Source organism: Bombus flavifrons, chromosome 9, assembly GCF_040668555.2.
Source record: "Bombus flavifrons isolate JBK064 chromosome 9, iyBomFlav1_principal, whole genome shotgun sequence".
Classification (NCBI taxonomy): Eukaryota; Metazoa; Arthropoda; class Insecta; order Hymenoptera; family Apidae; genus Bombus; species Bombus flavifrons.
In genome coordinates, this window is record NC_138450.1 from 3164345 (window position 1) to 3184963 (window position 20619).

Here is a 20619-nt window from a genome sequence, read left to right on the forward strand (position 1 = left end):
CTTATCGGGCGAAATGCAGTAGCACAATGGGACGGCACGAAGTTTTATCGTTGGCTATGAGGAAACTGTAACCAAGTTGTCTCTTCGTTTCGTCGTTTGTTATCGAAGCTTCTCTTTCGTTTGCTGATTCGCTCAAAAATTTAGAAAGCAGACCAACAAGCTTCTCTAGAAAGTATATACGTGTATGTTCGCGTGTACGTTCTCACCGACAGGTGCACGTAGTTGGATATTCAAAACTTATTCATCTGTAAACCGCGCTAAATAGGATGTTTTCTGCCGAAGACAAAAAAACATCGCGGATCTTTGCTTTTCTGAACTTTATCATTCTATTTTTTTCTCTTTGCCTTGCTTTATTTTTTTCGAGTTGCCGAGCAGAAGCGAATAAATCGAATATTTCCGCTGGAGTGTAGTTTTGCTAATCGAATCTAAGGCACCAGCGAGTGAAAGCACTCGCAAGTTTCGATTTACAAACACGCTGCGGTATATTAGAAAGAAAAAAGGAAGAACGGAAAATAGTAATATCTACAAATAATATAGTAGTATAGTAACTGAAATAGAGATTTGTTTGACCTATCAAAAATTATAACGTGTAATTCTGCTTTAGATGTTTTATATCGCGTACACACGCATTTTATTACCTTTAAATTTCCAGTAAATACGCGAAATCCAAAACAGGCAAAAAAGAAATCGAACGACAAAGTTTCGTCTGATTTTTAATATTTTACATAGTTGTTTATCTATAATGTTTGTCTATTTAATGTCTTGCTATGCGAATGTTCTATTGGAAACTTGAGAAATTACAATTAGCAGCGATACAGATTAAAGTGATTGCAAAACACGGAACGTCTGCGCTGTTTGCGCTGGAAAGAATCTATCGATGACCGTTAACCTCAATGGTTTCCGGACTACTGACAACACTCGGACGTCATGTCCATGCGTTTAGCTACCGAAAGATAAAAACACAGTTACATTCTTAGACAAATAAAGCTTATTCATAGTTAATTTCTTATTTTGGAAAATTTCGCTCGAAAATCAACACACAAACTGTGTAAAGAGGAAAAGAGGATTTAAGTCGTTTTGTTGTTATCGATCATTGTTTGACGAGTCAAATAAATCAAAATGTCCGAGTAATCTGTTCCATTTAATCACTTCCTTTAGTCTTGATTAAACTTTACTTTAACTTCGTCACTCGTGTGGAAAATTCCATTCTTATGGTTAAAGATAAAAAATTAGAAAAATTCTATTTATCTGTACTTTCTATTTTCATAATATTAATATATTGTTTATCGTAGAATAATATTTATTTTTTTTTAGGAGTCGTAATTTACTTTAGATATCCAGAAAGAGGCAGGTTATTACCTATGTACACACGAAGAAATCTTTTAAAAAATGTTTGTCTTGATAAACACAATAAAGACGATAAGCAGTTTTGTTGATAAACTATTTTTTAATCAGTATACGTGTGAAAAAGAAACAGTCTTCGAGATATCATAATATTAACAAGAAATTTCTTAATTTTGTAATTATAACAAAAATCGTTCTCGCGAATGGAAAATAAAACTATGCAAAAATTTTAAGAGAAACTGGAGGAAAACTTGCAAGCATACTTATCCCCTCCGCTTTATAAATTTTAGGTCGCCATAGATAAAATGACGTAAAACGACATGGATTTTGAGAAAAAAAAAATTAAGTAAAGATAATTTTTTAAATAACCTAATGATCATAAAGCATAAATTATTAAACGTGAAGACATTTATGTGCGTATATTATGTGTAGAATAAATGACAACAAAATTTTCACTTAGGACACTTTATTGATAAAATCTTCACATTTTCAAGTACGACAAAGAATTTCAAACAGTTTGTTCTTATACAATCGAAGTAAGAGTCTCAATCAAGAAATAAGAATTTCAATCAGGCTTTTATAAAGTCAAGAAATGAATCACAGATTATGCATGATGAATCGAGATGTGCATACAAAAGTCAGTTAATTCGGCAGATTACTTTATTCTTAAAATGCCATCGTAACATATCATCAAAATGAATATTGCTGCTCAACTAATTTCAATTAAATCAAACTTTATCTTTATACTTAATCTTAATCGATAATCTTCCTATCTGCTAACTTTCATGATTTTATTCGATCATATAAACAATCTTCTTTGATTGGCTATTATTATTATCATTACACGTTTATGAATTTCATTGTTATATTCTACGCGTGGTTACTGCGTATATTTAGAATTCAAAGAATCAAAATTACGGTGGGTTAAATGAGTAAAGTAAAGTTTTGCATAGATTCCCACTATCTGGTTTTGTAAAAAAAAAAATTCTAAATTTTCATGGACACGAATAAAATCATGAAATATATCGATCAATTAATTTAATATTTTTAGACTGCGCAGATTAGTTTAAAGTGGCAAATTGTTAAATCGATTTCGAGGAAATATATTTCGCGATAATAGAATTACTTGACAGCTTTTACTACTCGCTAAATTTGCTTAACTTAATCTATTAGAACAAATTAGCGTTAACTGCCAACACGTCCAAGGTCAGTATGGTCAATCAATCCACTTTTCCCCTCTAAAGCTTTAAATCAACGTAGGCGAGTTACATACATACCAAGAGCAATTCAAGTCAGTAAAATTGTACCATCCTGAGCCTTGCGTGCCTGCTTTTATTATTTTTCATATAAAATATCAGAATTATTGAAGTCGTTTATAATGTATGTAATGTAATGTAAGTTAAGCAACGTAGAAAAAACTTTCGCCACGATCGAGTTTAACCGATACATTTCAAAATCATTCGTCGTGACTATAGAAAATTTGTATTGTTCATTGTGACCATACAATATGTTGACAATACGTGATTAAAAAAAATAATCTACAATATATTTTTAAGGATTTTTTAAGTTACCATAATAAAGTAATAGTTTGAGGGAGGAAATTATAAAAAATAATTCTCATTGATAATAGAATTCTCGTATGCGAACTAGTGCAAAGAATTTTTCCCTTGTATGCTGTTTTCTATATAAATTTGTTTGATATATACTGAACAAATTGGAAAATGTTATTTTGGTAACGATCGAAGTTCGAATGATATATTGGATACACAACGTATTGACTCAGTTGGAACAATGTGCTAAAATATTTTGTTAGATGAGGAAAAAGAAGAAGCAGAACAAAAATAAAACCTGGCAATTAGATACATTAGACAGTTTTTTTCATGTTCTATAATTTTTTTATCACCAAGGAAATTTATTATCGTAGGTTAACCTTATTATCTTTGCTCGTTAGTGTGACAAACGGTGCAGATTGAAAAATATCTCAATATTCTGAAAGTCAAAAGTTCTGTAAACATTCGATTCATTTATCAAGTTATAATAATCTGTAAAATCAAAGCGATCAATTGTTTAATTTATCAAAATGTAATCTACCATGAATAGCTATCAGTACATGATATGTATAAGAAAAGGATACTATTGCAATACAATAAGTGTATCTAATCATGTTTGACAATTAAACATATTTTTCTAAAGCAGTAATAAACAAGATAATTTCTACGCACATATATTGTAATCGTATTGAATCTCCATTAGTACAATTGAAAAATACGAAACAACCAATTTCTTTCTTTACAATTGGATAGTAGAACGAATCTGCAACTAGATAAATTACATTCTTTAAATTCGATGTAAATTATTACTAGCTGTGTTATAGTTTCTCAGAATTTTTAAACTATATATTTAATTATATTTCAGTCATGACTTATTTCTATATACCCATTTTATATATATTTTTTATATACATTTTTATATACAATATTTTATATACATTATTTAAAGTATACTGCCAAATTAATTCGTATAACGTAGGTATAAAATAAATTGCAAGAAAAAGTAAGAATATTGTGTGTAATAATACATATCACAGATTTTCCTTACATTTGTAATCTTAACAGTCTTGGAATTTTCACATTAGATTCATTCTTAAATAACTGAACCATTGAGTCAGATTAAATATTCTCCGTCCAAGAGCAATTTATTGATAAACTCTTCGGAATTGTGTAAATAATGGTAAACATACGTAGTCACTGTTAAGAATTATCAATGCGAGAGACCTTCGCGGGAGGTAGAAACGTCAATATTTTTAACGAGGACGCAAAATAACTCATTAATCATTGCGATAGAAATCTGGTAAACAGTTTAATTCTAGAATCTGCTTTCAACGTCGTTTCATTCCATTTATTTTTATTCGTGTTTATTGTACATTTTTTTCCATATGTAATCGATGCTTAGAATAATCCTACTTCTAGAAACGATCTACGATCTTTTAAATCGTGATATTTATTCGAACAGATGTTTGAAATAGCTGTATACTAAAACCATCGTCAGAACGACGAAACTACTACTCTATTTTGCGGTGGAATTTTTTACATGATACAATAACGCGTAATTTTCATTGCAACGCTAAACATACCAAAGCTTGTTCTACACAAGAGATCGATAGACATTTTTTCGTGTATTTCAAATCCCGTATAGAATCTGTATATAAGTTAACAATAGAACTATGAGTCTGTTATATGTATTTAAATATTCTATATATCAATCATCATAATTCGAACGATATTAATTAATATGAATGGAGCCACATAATCATGCCTCTATTTCAATAAAAATCAATATTAGTTTTGGAAAAATACCTATATGTTTTCAGTAATTATAAAGAAACGAAATCATTTTGACGGGTTTGGTAGTTCCAGTGTTAAAGAATTAACATTGTGTAAGTTGTGCTGTAACTTGTATGTGCCTAGAATCGCTAAATTTTTGCTATATAAATTGCATGTTGTAATCAGAATAAAATACGAAAGCCTAGGAATATTAATTTACGACGTAAAACAGGTTAACAATAAATTTCCATCGTAGAGTTCATGTATTTCTCGGCATTGCTGTCGCCGCAAGTCATGTTACGTTCGATCACGAAAAAATATTATGGAAATGTAGAACACCTTTCGATCTATGACAATGCATTTCTTTCAAGTTTCAAGAACTAGATCTGAATAAAACGTGCGTTATTAGTTTAGATGGTAGCAATAACTTGCGTCAGTTTCTGTAATGGATGATTATCTGTATCTCGAAGGAGATTGGTCTCGCTTAGTTCAAACCTACACTACGTAATTCTCCTACTTACTTGTTTTACACATTATGGAAGAATTGCGAGCATGACGTCGGTGATGCTGCGCGTTTGGTTTGCATTTGAGTTTACATTTGAATTAAGAAGCTTTTAAAAGAAGACGCATATATTTACACTCTATTACAACATGTATTCTGCAATAAAAATCTATTTATCTAAATCTATGGACAAACAAACATGTATGGTGTCCATATACGCTGCCGGTCCATTTATCTAAATCCATCAGGAGGAAAAACAATTACTACAATACGAGTTCAGTGATGAAAATCACTGAATAATTCTGAATTAATCGGCGGGAGTTCATTTAAGCAAAGAGAACACCAAATTTCGAAATTAAAATTTCTTTGGAGATAGAAATTATGAAAGGGATAATTAGAGGAAGAAAACAGAAAGGCACAAGTAGAGATCAAGTTGTCCAGAACAGAAACAAAAGAATCTAATTAAATTACATAGTTTAATGTTTAGAGCTAATAATTTAAGTTTAATCTAACAATTTATGTTTAAACTTTATGGTCTAATCTTGTATAGAATTTAAAGAGTTATTTTTGTCTTTTTGTACATAAAGATAAGATAAAAATGTTTGTGTTTATGTATATATAAAGTTTTCAAATGAAAGTCAAAGCTTACATGCTGTGAACTTTAGTTTATACCAAAATTTCGTTTCAATAAATAAAATTCGAATAAATAGAGTTCCACGATAATGTAACGAGAGTTCACTGATTCTCGTCTATGATAACTCGTTCCGATAATAGAAGTTCACATTCAGATAATTCAAATCAATCAACAGAAGATCGATTGGCCAAGATTTCCTTCCAATATAATGTATAAATGAGTTTCTTTCGTCAGGATGTGTCGAATCCAATATCTAAATTATATCAGCCGAAGATTAAAAAAAAAATGCGACTAAGTGAATTTTATATGATTTTAAGACTTACATCTGGTGATAATAAGAAAAATTCCATAACAAGGTCGTCTTAAAGATTATTCCAAGGTCATCTACATTTCTTTGCATGTCAACATCTGTTGTATTATAATGCGATGCTTTATTATGTGTGCTGCTAAGTCGGTAGGAAGACCAGTTCAATGACATGATATAGATCCTCTTAATTACTCTTTCACATCTTCAATAACAGGAAAAAATCTAGATGTTCAATTTGAATACAATATCATGTATACAGATACTAGTCATCTTTCTATGTTAAATAATTATTTACTATTTGTAAAGATATTATCCGAATTTCAAGCAATTTCATTTTTTCGTTAAGTTGTTGAACAATATCCACTTTTTATCTCCAGTAAATATTTAATCTTATCTATTACTGTCAAACAGAAACTCGTTGAAACACAGACATTCCAAACTGACCACTTTAATCGTCTATAATGACTTTGTGAGTAGTTGATCTACAGTAAACAAAATATTATAAAACAAAAGTACATTTCCTCTGGTTTTCTCCACATATAATATCTTAGAGAAAATAGGTTACTTCGGTTTAAAAATTGTAAGATTATTGCTTTTACGATATTGAAGAATGAGATCAGTAGGTTGATAATAGTTATCAAGGCGTATCACTGATAATAGATTTATTAGAGCTGGGCTATAAAACATTTCTTTTGGTTTAAAATTTCTTATTTTCAAGTGTATCCGCCGATTTTGTTTGTAACGCAAGAAAAAAATGTACGTATAAGCGTACTTTGTGCTTTCGAGCAATGTATATCTAATAGACAGTAAAAGTATGAAATATGCATATGAGTAGCAATCGAGTAAAAAAGGTGAAACAGAAATTTTTTCCTGCGGGACGTGGTTAGGAATAAATTAGAGAAAAGCGAGAGACAGCGAATTTTATCTGCATTTTGTTTAAATTCCAGGTTAAATATTATACATTTTTTATTCTTTACATTTCTCTTAATATCTGACGTAAATTCGTAATTCATTGTGTAATTCGATGGAAGAATATAAGCTTTATTGCAATGTGCACAATAAAAAATAAAAAATTCAAAAGCTTAAAGATTTGAAAATTTAGAAGCTTGAAAGTTTGAGTGTTCAAAAAACATTAAAATTAAAAAATGTACGAATCTGTCGTAATGCGTTCCATAATAGTCAAGACAAAATTTTATTAACCCAAAACGCGACTATTATTTTGTTGGCGGGCTAGAAATTCCAACGCATAGGACAACAGAAAATATGTTTCTTACAAAAGATAAATAATTCAATAAATAGTTCGCATTATATGGAAAGTATAGATTTTCGTAATTTCATTCTTCCTTGCAAAATTCTTTCGTCCCGATTAATAATAGATACTATTATAAAAAGGATGTTTAGCGATGCCAGTTTTAATGTCAGTATAATGACCAAGTGAATAACTCAAATGACTGATAACAAAAATAAAATAAGTCTGATAAGTTATCTGAGTTATTAAGTTAAAATAAAGATTGAACAGATATCGATTTTAATCATAGATCTTATGTACATACTATCCAATGTACATACTATGCAATGTACATAATATGCACATGGAATGTTATGCATTAATCATGTATCGAGTAAACAGCAAGGAAAGATAATAAGATGTATCAAACATATGTTATGAATATACATTTTGTCTCACATGACTGGGCAAGGCAATAGTTTTGAAACAGCTGGATAGGATAAACAAAAGTGTCGTAAGACAGAATTAAATTAGTGTCGCGTAGTATATCCATGTTATGTTTGAATTTTTTCCAAAAATGTAAACTTCTCATAAATTCCAAAATTAATTGTATTGCACGACCGGTTTTATAGGAAATTAAAGTTGTAAATTGAAAGATCATCGTATCATGTATCTGATATATGAACCACTCAGAAGACACACATTGATCAACCTCAAGGTTAAGAAATAGAAAAAGGTAATGATTATTTTTCAAAATTTATCTTGTTTATTATGATTTATGCGACCTCTTTGGGATAAATGAACTTGTGGAAGTAAGTCATTTATTTTTTGACAATTGAACATTAATCATATACGTACATTGGTAATGAAATCGGGGAAACGAAACATGGATTTGACCAGTTTGGTCTCTGAGAAAATCATACACGTATATTCCCAATTTATCAATTTAGATTTAACAATCCAATTCAGTTAAATAATTCTTTCTCCTATTCGAAATGAATTTTATTAAAATATATGTGAAAATAAAAGAAATAGGAGCTTATTAACATAAAAACATGTTAATAAATATTTGTCATATAAACAATAAGATACAGGTGTAGCAATGAGTTAAATTTCTGTTTATTTAAAATTTATGGAGGTAATATAAATGGTTATCTTCTCGATGACATTAAAATTAAGCCGAATGATCTGATCTTCGTCTTAAAAGTATTTCGAAATTATATAAATAAGCCTTTACAGTCAGCTTATAAACCTATGACTATCTTTTATTCTTTCTGGTAAGTATCATAATAATAAAACTAACTTATATTTGAAATTACTTATTTAGAATTTTCATCATATTTATCTCTTTCTATATTTCGGTGTATATTCGAAATCCTATATAATTATCAATTAACTCAGCAATTAGTATGGTAGCTATATAACAGATATTAATACAAGTACTTTGTATTTTGATAGGTTGTCTATTTAATTGGTATTTCTAAACATTTTCAATTTCAGTTATAAAATATGCATACCAATAAATAGTAATTTAAACGTCTTACTCAAGATTAATGACTGTGTAATTAATCTTTATTGTTCATATACATCAAAAACTATACTTCATAAAACCTAATTATTTTCCGCGGTTATCTTATCTCGCCGAAATCCTCAGTAGATTATACACGAACATTCTACATGTATCTAATCATTCTGCTATGTATCTAAAGCTGTAAGATTATTGGATTGTATTGCTCAATTTATATTGCCTGGTATAGAGACGCATTAACATGTAAATTACTCTGTTGAGTCAGTGAAAAGTCCCCCAATGTCATTTGGTAAGATAAATACCCAACTCTTGAAGATACAAATATTCAATAGTGATTTTACCAAAAGTATCAAATCGAATGCAAACAATATCGGTACTAAAGACTGTTACAAAACTATTATTATATTCCTAAATAAAGATATTCTTTCTATAAGGTATACAATGATTTTTCTGGATGACTATGTCTATTAGTGTCTCGGAAGACAAAGAGGATGGTGATTTAAATACCATTGTTTTTACAATAGACATAGTATTATGAATGGTTTCATTTATTTTCCAAGTTACAAGATTATTAACTCTTTTCCCGTGGATATGTATGAAACAATTACAGCATGTTGAATATATTCCAAAAAGAAAACTCTTTTGCAAATGTGCAAACAATACTTCCGTATTTTGATATGGAATTTCTGAATCAACGACATTAGAATTGACGAATAATTAAAAATTGTAATTTTATCTCCGAACTTCGGTTTGTACTGAAATGAAGATTCATCTATCAAATTTATGCACATCATATTTGCTTTTCTTATCTTAGTAGTTAGAGAATATAATACCTCGTGCTTTGGCGGTTGACATTTCTCAGTATACTCCCGTTTAAAATATGTACTTTAATCAAAAGATAGCCAACAAAGCGTGGGAAAAATGTCAAAAAAGAAGTCCAATATCGCTTTTTATGTATTTGTTTCTTTGGTTCACAAGCATGTATAAACCTTTTTTGTTTATCGAGGTTTATATATGTTGAACAATTATCAATATAAATTTAAAGTTCACAAAGTATAGTATCTCTTCGATACTATTCGATATTTATAGAATATATGACACACGTGGTCTCATGAAAATAGAAAAATAAAGCTATAAGGAGAATACATCACGATACATTGATTGACAGATAATTTAATTATTGGAACGAATCTGTAATTACAAAGAAACCACAATGATCTCACTTTCCTTTATGAAATCTTTATTTCTCTCGTGAATTTATACAAATTTTATAGAACATACTAAACGTTATTTAATTCATATTAAAATTGTCTATGCTTATTAGTTGCTTGAACGTTGAAAAAATACGAATAGTTTCCTCCCTGCATTTTCTTTCGCGAACATGTAAAATATTGCTAATTTATGAAAATCGACTAATCAAAATCACTTCTACAATGCACGTACAACGTTTTCGAATCATTAGTCTTATTTTTCAACAGACACGTAAATCGTATTCATGATACATGTGAAACAAAATATGCAAGATGTGAAGTCAACAGTCATAATTACTCTCATGACCGTTGTGCACGAATTGTGCACGTGATTAGCTAATAAGATTACGTACGAACTTACACGTACATAAGGTAGGTACATGAGACCTAACAGTTTAAGAAGAATAAACCAATTCTCATAGCTTCCAAATAGTCCTGCCACGGTTTATCACATATTAAAAACTGTTCGTTGTATCAACGCAAGAAATTAACGTCAACGTAACGACTTCTACGTAATTAGTTATTGCCTATTCGCGAAATATCATCTATCACGATGAATTGAACTTTTAGTAACGTCAATAGATTGGAAAAGTTACATCGTTGTTTTATAGAATCAGTTAATATTCGCTCATCCACACGGATTAAAGCGTATATTCCACTTAATATTACATAAGAAGAAACTATTTGAAAAATTACAACTGCAAACAAAGGATGAATCACCCGGAAAATATCATTACTGACTGTTTCTATTTACCATTAGAGTGAACGAAGATTTCTCGTTTGATTTCCAAATATAATTCAGAGCAGGAAACATCATTGCAATTTATTTTCTTATCCAACGCGAACTGTTTTTTCCTTAACTATAAATATTCTATTAGGTTCCTATTTTCCCATTAATAAATTGCGGGTATTTACATTCGTGGAAATATACAATGATACAAGCGTGTACACAATGTAGGCAATATGCAAAAATATATGAAATAGTTAAAGTAAAGTAATGTAAAGAATTTATTAAATATTATAATAGATATTCTACTTTGGATACTTCACACATTTTTGCATCTTTAGTGACTAATGAAGTTTTATTTATAGTGTTTACTAGTTAAAATTTCTATTTTCCATTTCTTTAGCTATGCTCGTAAAAATATAGAATTGTATAAACATCCGCAATCTATTCATTAGTCAAGTCACTCGCTATAAATCATTTGTACTCAAATAGGTTTGACATCACTCTATTAATATGGAGTTTTCTTTGTTTTTTTTATTGATTGTTTAAAATCGCATCAAGCATAATAATAGGTTATATATCACAATCAAATTGAAATTACACATTGAGTATAATCTTATTTTACTTGACTTAAAGTATCCTTTGAAATACCTACGTTCATTTTTATTAGTCGAGTCATTTACTTCGAATTACTTAAACTTAAATAGGCTTGACTAAAACGATCATGTTTTTTGTTCATTGACTATATGCACTCGCATCGACTATTATATGCAATAGGCTGTGCAATATATGTAATTAGCCACTAAAGATTTTCCGTGGAAAATTGTCGATATTCGAACTGTTATAAATTCTTGAAAAAATATCGCGCAACAATATGTCTGGGCTTAGTTTAAAGCGTGAGACTTCCTCTTTTGGAATGCTGCGTTTATTTTTCTCTATGACCGCAGAGGTGAAGATACTTTTTCTTTTGTTATACCGTTCTTTGCAACAGTTTTATTGAACTTTGAAGGAAAAAAGCGTCACCGGCATTAGAATAATCCAAGATACACCACGAGCAAGTTGCACGGTCCGACTTGTATCTCATGTGTAGTGTGCGTGTTTAGTACGTTTAGCAAGAACCTAACGAACCTGAGGACTCTGACAGAATAGGACAAGGATTCTTGCCTGCATTAGACACGCACTAAACATACACACTTTGAAACATCATTGCTATTTATTTTTCTGATCAATCCGAACTGTTATTTACTTAACTACAAATACTCTTTCGGGTTCCTATAATCCCACTAATTTCTCGTTAGGAGATCGCGGATGTTTACATTTACAGAAATTTATAATGGTACAAACGTGTACAGAATGTACGCAATACGCAAAAATATATAAAATAGTTAAAGCAAAATAAAGTAAAGTAAAGTAAAGGGATATTTAATGCAAATTACATGCAAGTCGACATTTTTTCGATTTACTAAATATTATAATAGATACTCTACTTTGAATACTTTATACATTTTTGCACGGTTGGATTTGTATCTCGTGTGTTTCTGCACGTGTGTTTAGTGTGTATTTAGTGCATTTAACAAGAACCTGACGAGCCTGAAGACTCTGACAGAATCGAACGTGGAATCCTCTTTATACTACACACGCATTAAACATACACAATACGCACATTAAACAAGCACACTAACGCAGCCTAAGCATACGCATCATACACACGTCACACGGTTAACACACGCATTAAATACGCTACACACAAGGAACAAGTCTGACCATGCAACCTCCTCGAGGTGTACCTTGGATTATTACTCCAATGCCGGCAGCTCGACTTTTCATTTAAAGTGCGATAAAATGGCGAAAAAGAAATCATACATCAAGTTTTTTAAGGTCGTCGTAAAGGGGAGACTGCTTTACAAAGGCATTTTAAAGCGAATTTCGAAGAAAATTGTGCAAACTCCGTATAATCATTTGAAAATGTCAAATTTTCGAAAAAGAAAAGTACCTTCACTTTCCCGCTCGTCACACGATATAAAAACATCAGAGTAAGCTTCAAACCTTAAAATGAGACCAGACAGATTGTTATGCGATTTTTTGTTCACGAAGTTTACAACAGTTCAAATGTCGACAATACTTGGTCAAGAATTTAATAATTCTGTAATTTTGCACAAGTTGAATACGCCTGGTTGTATTTTACTCAATGTAAAATATGCTTTGATGTTTCTATACTTGCTCGCATCAGTCAAGTCATTGATATAAAAATTCAAGTAGTTATCAACGTGAATTTCTTATTTTACATGACTTATATATACTTATATACTGAAACAGACCTTCAATTTTCAACCTAATGTTGTGTCACAGTTTGGCTGCTTTTCTGCCTTGCAAACTTGCGACATCTCTTTGTTAATCCTTCATAGCTTAAGAAATTGATCAACGAGACACTTAAGAGTAACTAACCTCCAATGAACTGTAACCAGACTTCCTGTACCACGAGGATTTCCTTTTTCCAACGTAGTCATAATACTTCCTAGCCTTGTTAAGAAATTGAAGTGTATAACGTAAATCAAGCGAGTAAAATGTCTTTCATAGCTGCTTTCAGGGAACACCACTTCCCCGAATGCCTGAATTTTCCGACCGTTCTTCTCATCTTTTAAATGCAGACAATCGTCGATAAAAAAGACACGTGTTAATTATTTTCAGCTACACTATGAATCTGCAATATTTCATCAAAATCGTTGTATCACGATGATATTTCTTATTGTGTTTGCATTAATAAACAAAAGTAAAACACATTGTACACTTTGCGGAATCAGGCACGCAATAATTACACAGCTATATCATTTTCTAGTTTATGCTATATGACTTTCTTTTATTCTGTCTAATTAATTCTGTCGTATTAATATTGGCTTTACACTTGGATTTAGCCGAATTCTGAAACCGGTAGAAATTTGGAAATTAAATTAAGAAATTTAATGAAATGGCTTACAAAAAATTTGTCCTTCCTGTGAAATAATAAATTTCGTAATTATTGTTGGTATTCTATAAAGCAGGCAGTATTTTGCAATTACGTGGAACACGCGATGTATAATATCCGACCGGAACTGGTTTGGCCCGAATGGAAACGTCTCGGTACACACGTATAACGTTCGATTCGATAAAAAGAAAAAGTAGCATTCGAGGACCTTCACTCACCAAAAAATCTTCCGCGTGGAAACGTACTTACGTTCAATGCGTTTCTCATCGAAGATCAACACTTACTGCGCTTGAACAACGTGTGTGTAGTTTTACATATTATGTATTTAAGCGATATAATACGAATAATATTGATATTGTGTAAATAATTTTATTTATATCATGTTATTTATAACGCTATTTACATAATATTATTTATATTAACGAAACAGTATTTTCATACCATATATAGATGATTTACAACGGTCAGAAGATAAGGAAAAGTTTGATCTTCATCCATCAAACGTACATTTTACATAAATCAATTCTTTCAAATTTTTGTATATGAACATCTAAAATATTCGAAAAATTCATGATTGACGAGATATTTACCCAGAGTGAGTCAACAAGGACTGCCACCTAGAATAACTTGTTATTTATTGATCTTACCAAAATGTGTTTCTGTGAAAATGCATTGTATTTGATAAGACTTGAGTGAATACATATCAATTTTTGCCTATCTTTCTTTTTTTTTGCGTACTTCTTCTTTTTAACCGCAACATCGTAGATCAATTCGAGATCAATTCAATATCAGTATACCTCATTAAATTCGAATCATTGAATTTTAATAAATTGAAGATCGATTCAATATCATCGTTATACCTTATTAAATTGGAACCATTGGATTTTAATAAGGTATTATGATTTCAAATTGATCTTGAACCGTAAAACAAAATGAAAATATTTCGAGAAATATTATTAAAGAATTGAATCAGAAACTTTTTCAATGCTTCTGTTCAAAGTATTTGTGAACATAGGATAATCTTAAATTGTTTAATATAATCCCTGCTAGAGTATTTTTCATTACATTAGCAGGACAGTGGCTCAAGAGAATTATCTTCAAGCTTCTTAAATTTCAATCTTACAAGTAATTTTACGCAGCAAAACACTCAAGTACGCATCAAGGGAAACGATTTCCCTAGATTGCTGCTCGAAAAATGACCCTGACACGTCAGTATACCTAAATTGCAGTACAGTGAACATTGTAATTATCATTGAACGCCACATCACCATATAGTATACTTGACCTTCACCAAACAACCCCATAAAATGTAGACAACAGCCAGATGATGGCCAACAATAAATGACAGCCACGAAAGTCTATGATTTTTTCAAAATTAAATTTTCCTATTAAAAATTTCTAAATGGGGAAATGTACAAGCAGATCGAATGGAACCGTTGAATATGCAAATAATTCTTTTTGTAATTAACAATTCACAGAATCACCACTCAGGTGACGAAGGTTGCTTCAATTTTGGCTCATCGTAGATATTTCACCATTATTACATTTTAGATTATATTTATGTGTTATTATTCTATCAAACTGTATGAAGCATTTTATTTCCTATATACAATACATTCAGTTTTCTATTTGGTTTGTTAATTTATTATTTTTCTTACTTTTTGATTCTTTGCTTTATCGTTAGAAAATGAAATATTCGACAGCAGTTATCCAACCTTCGTTGAATGATGGTTAAATTAAAACATTTTTCGGGCACGTTATGGATTGATTCAATTGTTCAGGACAACTGATTTCTTATATTAAAATCAAGCACGTTTACTTTGCAATCCGCGTTTTCAGCCCAATTTTCGAGCACGAAAGTGGCATGAATTGGGGGCACATTCTTTTAGAAGACCGTTACATAACTTCATCGCTGATTCTACGCAGCAAGATCGGTTAAACACTGTAATAAGCAAGTCCCAGTTAAGCTCTATAATACCCATGGTATATTCATCATTCTTAGATCACTCAAACTGTGCGACTCTTTGACAACAGCGTGGTAAGTCGATATTTCAAAAGTTTGACACCATAAGCACTGCAACAAATTGTCGATTGTACCAATTGCGTACATCACCCTAATCATTGAATTTAACTGCCTTAGGGATAAGTCCATAATCACGCGCAAGTCACGCGCAACCAGCGATTACCATTGCTTGTAACACTTGCAAGGCAAATAAAAGGCCATTGACGACATTCAAAAATTGTCCAGGTTACCATCAATTATGCAAAATGTTGCTGTCATGTGCATGTTCTGTATTTCTTGACGCAAATGGTTATAAAAAAATGATTTATACGAAACCCGTAGTTTCTTGTTCATACACAGCCACCCATAAAAATGTTCCTACACATCATAAAATGGTCATTTTTATCAAAACAAAATGCTAAAATGAAATTACACTGCAGAGCTATAAGAGCTATTTTATTATTGTTCTATATGCGTAAATAAATGTCTTATTATACAACGTTATACATATATGTATATTTTATTTAAATGAAAATGATCTTCTTAGAGAATGTACGAATATTTCTGACACTGACTGTACGTTTTTCTTAGATTTTATTAGGTTGTCCGAAATGTTTCTTTCGTTTTGTAAGGAAATTATAGACGCACAATATTTTTTGTTTTATATTAGTTTGTTGAATTATGCACGAACATATTAGAAATAGAATGAAATGGGTCACACCTAATTCAATAAAATAATATAAAACAGAAATTGTTGTTCATTTATTATCACCTTATGAAACGAAAGAAACTTTCCGGAGAACCTAATATTTTATATAATAGTCATCGCCTGACCATTAGTATTTCCAAATGATTGATACTGCCATTAAATTCATCTATAACTTAAATGTTCTAAGGCAGATATAATTGGATTTTTTCTAAAAGCGAACAATAACGAATTTATTACCTTAGACAGACTTTTAGACATTTAAGTGTTCTTAGCGACTATGAAAAGTATTTTGTTATGAAAGAAATAACATGCTACTTTATCAACGATAATTTAGATAAGCTAAATTTTGTCCATTTTACAACAAAACCATATAATTTGCATAGAATAATCGAATGAAAAACAGATATGATTTAGTAATTAAGTTTAAACTTGAAAACTGCCGATAGCTATATTCCTGGTTTTTACGTATGTATAGATACTACGGTATTAAACTAATTAGAAACTTTGGTTTAAAATAAGGAATATTACAAATATCTTCCAAGTATTTCAGTTCCTTATGTAAACCAGTACGCTTAATGATATCAAATGATTCATTATTACGTTTTTTCCAAATAAAAACAAGATTGGAGGAAATTCTTCACTGAGGAAATTTTTCTCAACTGAGGAAATCTTTGTGAAAGAAATAGGTAAAAATATTATTCGATCTAGAAAATTTTATTTAAACAATAAAGTATGTTCTTTTTATTAGTTTTGTCTGACATAAAAATCTTCAAAGATACATACATAAACAGCATTTTCCTGTACTATAATTGACTGTTGAAATTTTCCAGTGGCCTAAACACAGGGCGGTAAGTTAACAATGTAATGTTCGATGCAAATACTTGAAATATGTTACTACTTCGCATTAACCATTACAATCAAATTATATAAAAAAAAGAGTGACAGAAGTATTCGAAATAAGAAAAGAACACAAAATATTTCACAGACAAGAATTTATGTTCTGAAAATGTAAATAAACATATCAATTAATGTTAATATATCGATTGAATCGTGTTAACGAAAGATAATCGTCATATTTTTAAAACAACGTATAACAGAGGATAACAAATTTAAAAAGTTCATGTATTGTGTCGTAGTATCAAAAATACGGAGAAGAAATATCGATAAGCATATTAGTTTTAGATTTTGAAATATCGTTGTTAAACATAAAAGAGAAATTTTATTTATTTAATCTCTTGTGCAGACTATTTTTACAAGATTAAATTGCCGAATCTATTCTTCAATTATCATCTAAAAATAATTATGATAATTAGCGTAACATAACTTATTCCGAGTCTACATCCGAGTGTAGGCATGAAATATTGCGTTTATAATTATGCTCATATATTAAACTCATAAAACACATAATCTGTTTAAGCAATTAATATTATTAGAAAAATATTTAATAAAGATAATGGTGATCATTTTGGATACAGACTTACCTACCCCTTCGATCACGTAACGATCCTTAGAACTCATGTCTGCAATCTCCGTCACACTCACGACGATTTTCACGCTCATCGCTGTACTATCAGATGTTGAATAATTGTAGATCCGTATTCTGGCACTTGGGGAACAGCTAATCGTCACTGTTCCTTCTAACTTCTTATTTTCGATATCTAGCGATAATAACTTTGACGTCAATAACTCACAATTGCCCACGAGATTCTTTATCACATATCCTTTTCCAATTCCTTTAATCACTTCTTTCCTAATAACAATTACTTTCTTCGTTTAAAACGTTAGGAATGTTTTCAATAAGAGTTATACTGTTTTGCAACGGTTGAGATGTTCCGATTTTAATCGACTAGTGATTCAATGAAAATAACAGATTACAATATAATCTCCCGTGTTACAAATTCCACATGTAACTAGAATATTTGCCGCGTCAATTATTTTACACGTGAAAACGTAGAACGCGCATAAATCATACATACCTACACGCGCGGAATAGGAATTCTTCTTTCATTTATTTAACATGCATAATGTGTTTAACGTGCACAAAATGAAGTAGACTTGAATGCTTGTTTTCACAGGATGTGCGGCGGCCAAACGAATACAAATTTTCTTTTAACAAACTCTATCACATGTTTTACAATGTTCTTGCACGACCTTTAGAGCTCAACCAGAATAAGTAATATCGCAGATTCGTGTCTCATTATTACTCGCTATTTTTATTAAACATACGTAGATTGATGTATCGCTCTGGCGGTTTGTGGTAATTCTTGAATCTATGCAGAAATCACTTCCCCGAGTATGTATTGCAACTGATACAAAGAAAGCTACCTACTGTTAATCTGAACTCTTGTTATGATACTATAATCCCAGGCACATTAACACAGCGCTTCCTGCGGGCCATAGCATAACCTTGAAAGAGTCTAGACGTCGCAGACTGTGTTACGTAAAGCCAAAGTTACGAACTCCGATTTTCCGGCTTCTTGAAGATACAGATGGCCAGCAAAGATACCGCATCGTTGATAACATTGTAGTTGTTTCTCGAAATGCGCGCACATTTTCCTCAAAAGTCATCTTTATCTCTTCTATGTTTTATATGTAAAGCAACAATTACGTTTCTCTTACACAATAGCGGCCTGATTGTTTGATTGTATTCAATTACGAGTAAAATATTCTGTCGAAAGATATGCGACGACAAAAGAACACGAAGATGCAACTGGATAATAAAGATTATTTCTTTTGTTGGTTTTATCCGATATTCTTCTTTAAGAGTATAGAATTACACTGTTCGTGGAAAATTCTGTTGATCGATATTATACTTTTAATTCTTCCGTTGATCCATCAGTTTATCTTCGATCCTTGCAACGTTGATATCAATGAATTCCATTTATAGTTTTCCTTGTTGCTAACATATTTTTCGAATACATTAGAGTTCAATAGTTGAAAGATGTGATAAAGCACATTATTGGTAGTTTTCAATTTAGAGCTCGGTTTTAATTAAAATTAATAATGGTAGCTTGATTTCCAGCTGTGCAAACAATTTTATTTTATAAAAATGTACTGATAGCGCTCTTGAAAATTCGTTCAACATTAGAATACAGTAGTTCGAAGATACGACATAATACTATTAACGGGATTTAATTTGGTGGAAATAATTTTATCTCGCCCTTGAAAATGTGGTTTGTAAAAATAATTGTAAATGGTTTTTACACTGTTCTCATTATTTTTCTTTCATTCGTGCTTGTCTCTACGCATAACACATCGAAATATAGAATAAAATACTTCATTCGATTCTTCGAGAAACACACGATATTGTTAAAAGATTATTAAATTGTTCCTATTCCTTTCAATCATATTAACAGCTGTAAACACAATACCTTGCACCATATCTGTGGAAATTTGCATTTAAAATCACCATATTCCTCGTCACTGGCCGTAACAGTTACCATAGAGATTGCCGGTTCTCAGAATTGTTTTCGTATTACCAACGAAAGGAAGAGTCAACAAAAACAACTACGAAGGACGAGAAAATAAAGGAACGTGAGTCCTTTTTCTCTCTGCTGTTCATTCAAATGATAAGTATTTTCACAAAGGCAGCTTGAAGTTCACTTATCGAAAGATGCCTGAATGATCACGAACCACGTGGTAAACAACTATTGTAATTTTCGAATAACAAAACTTGACGCATGTGTGACGGAAACTTTGCAAATCAACACTACCCTACATCCATTAAGCCGGATTCAACGTAAGTGACAGAAACCACTGCTCCTTCTTACCTGTAACGACAGGTGTATAGTTTGGTGGGAAACTAAAGGTATATTCGAGTGGGGATCGTGAAGGTGGGGGCTAAACCTTCAAGAACGTACAGTGGAGAGGCACAAGGTAACCTCTGTTCTTGCGTCTTGTAATAAAATTTATTGTTTTAACAATCTAACTTCGAGCTATTATATTATTCGGACGTTTAAATTGTCGAAATCGTTCGACTAAAATAGTCGAACTATTTTAATGTTCGAATTACTATTACTAATGTTCGATTACTATTCAGTTTAGATATTCGAAACTTTCAAAGTTACGAGACTTTGTATAAGAATATCGATAATGTCAGTGTT

The 20619-nt window shown here is 30.9% G+C and overlaps 1 protein-coding gene across 3 annotated transcripts in view; it reads right to left on the bottom strand.

Annotated features, from left to right (window-relative positions):
• The window catches only part of LOC138183535 (uncharacterized), a 67567-nt gene extending 47988 nt beyond the window's left edge, over positions 1-19579 (bottom strand). For 2 of the 3 annotated variants that reach the window (XM_069120587.1, XM_069120586.1), the window contains exons 1-2: positions 18493-19578; positions 17998-18266 (exon numbers count right to left, since the gene is read on the bottom strand). In XM_069120587.1, the coding sequence (XP_068976688.1) occupies positions 17998-18266; positions 18493-18524 (301 nt within the window). In that variant the 5' untranslated portion in view covers positions 18525-19578. Of the gene's footprint in view, positions 1-17997; positions 18267-18492 lie in introns of all 3 variants that reach the window. The other variant, XM_069120585.1, reaches the window with a different exon arrangement.
• Positions 19580-20619: the final 1040 nt, after the last annotated feature.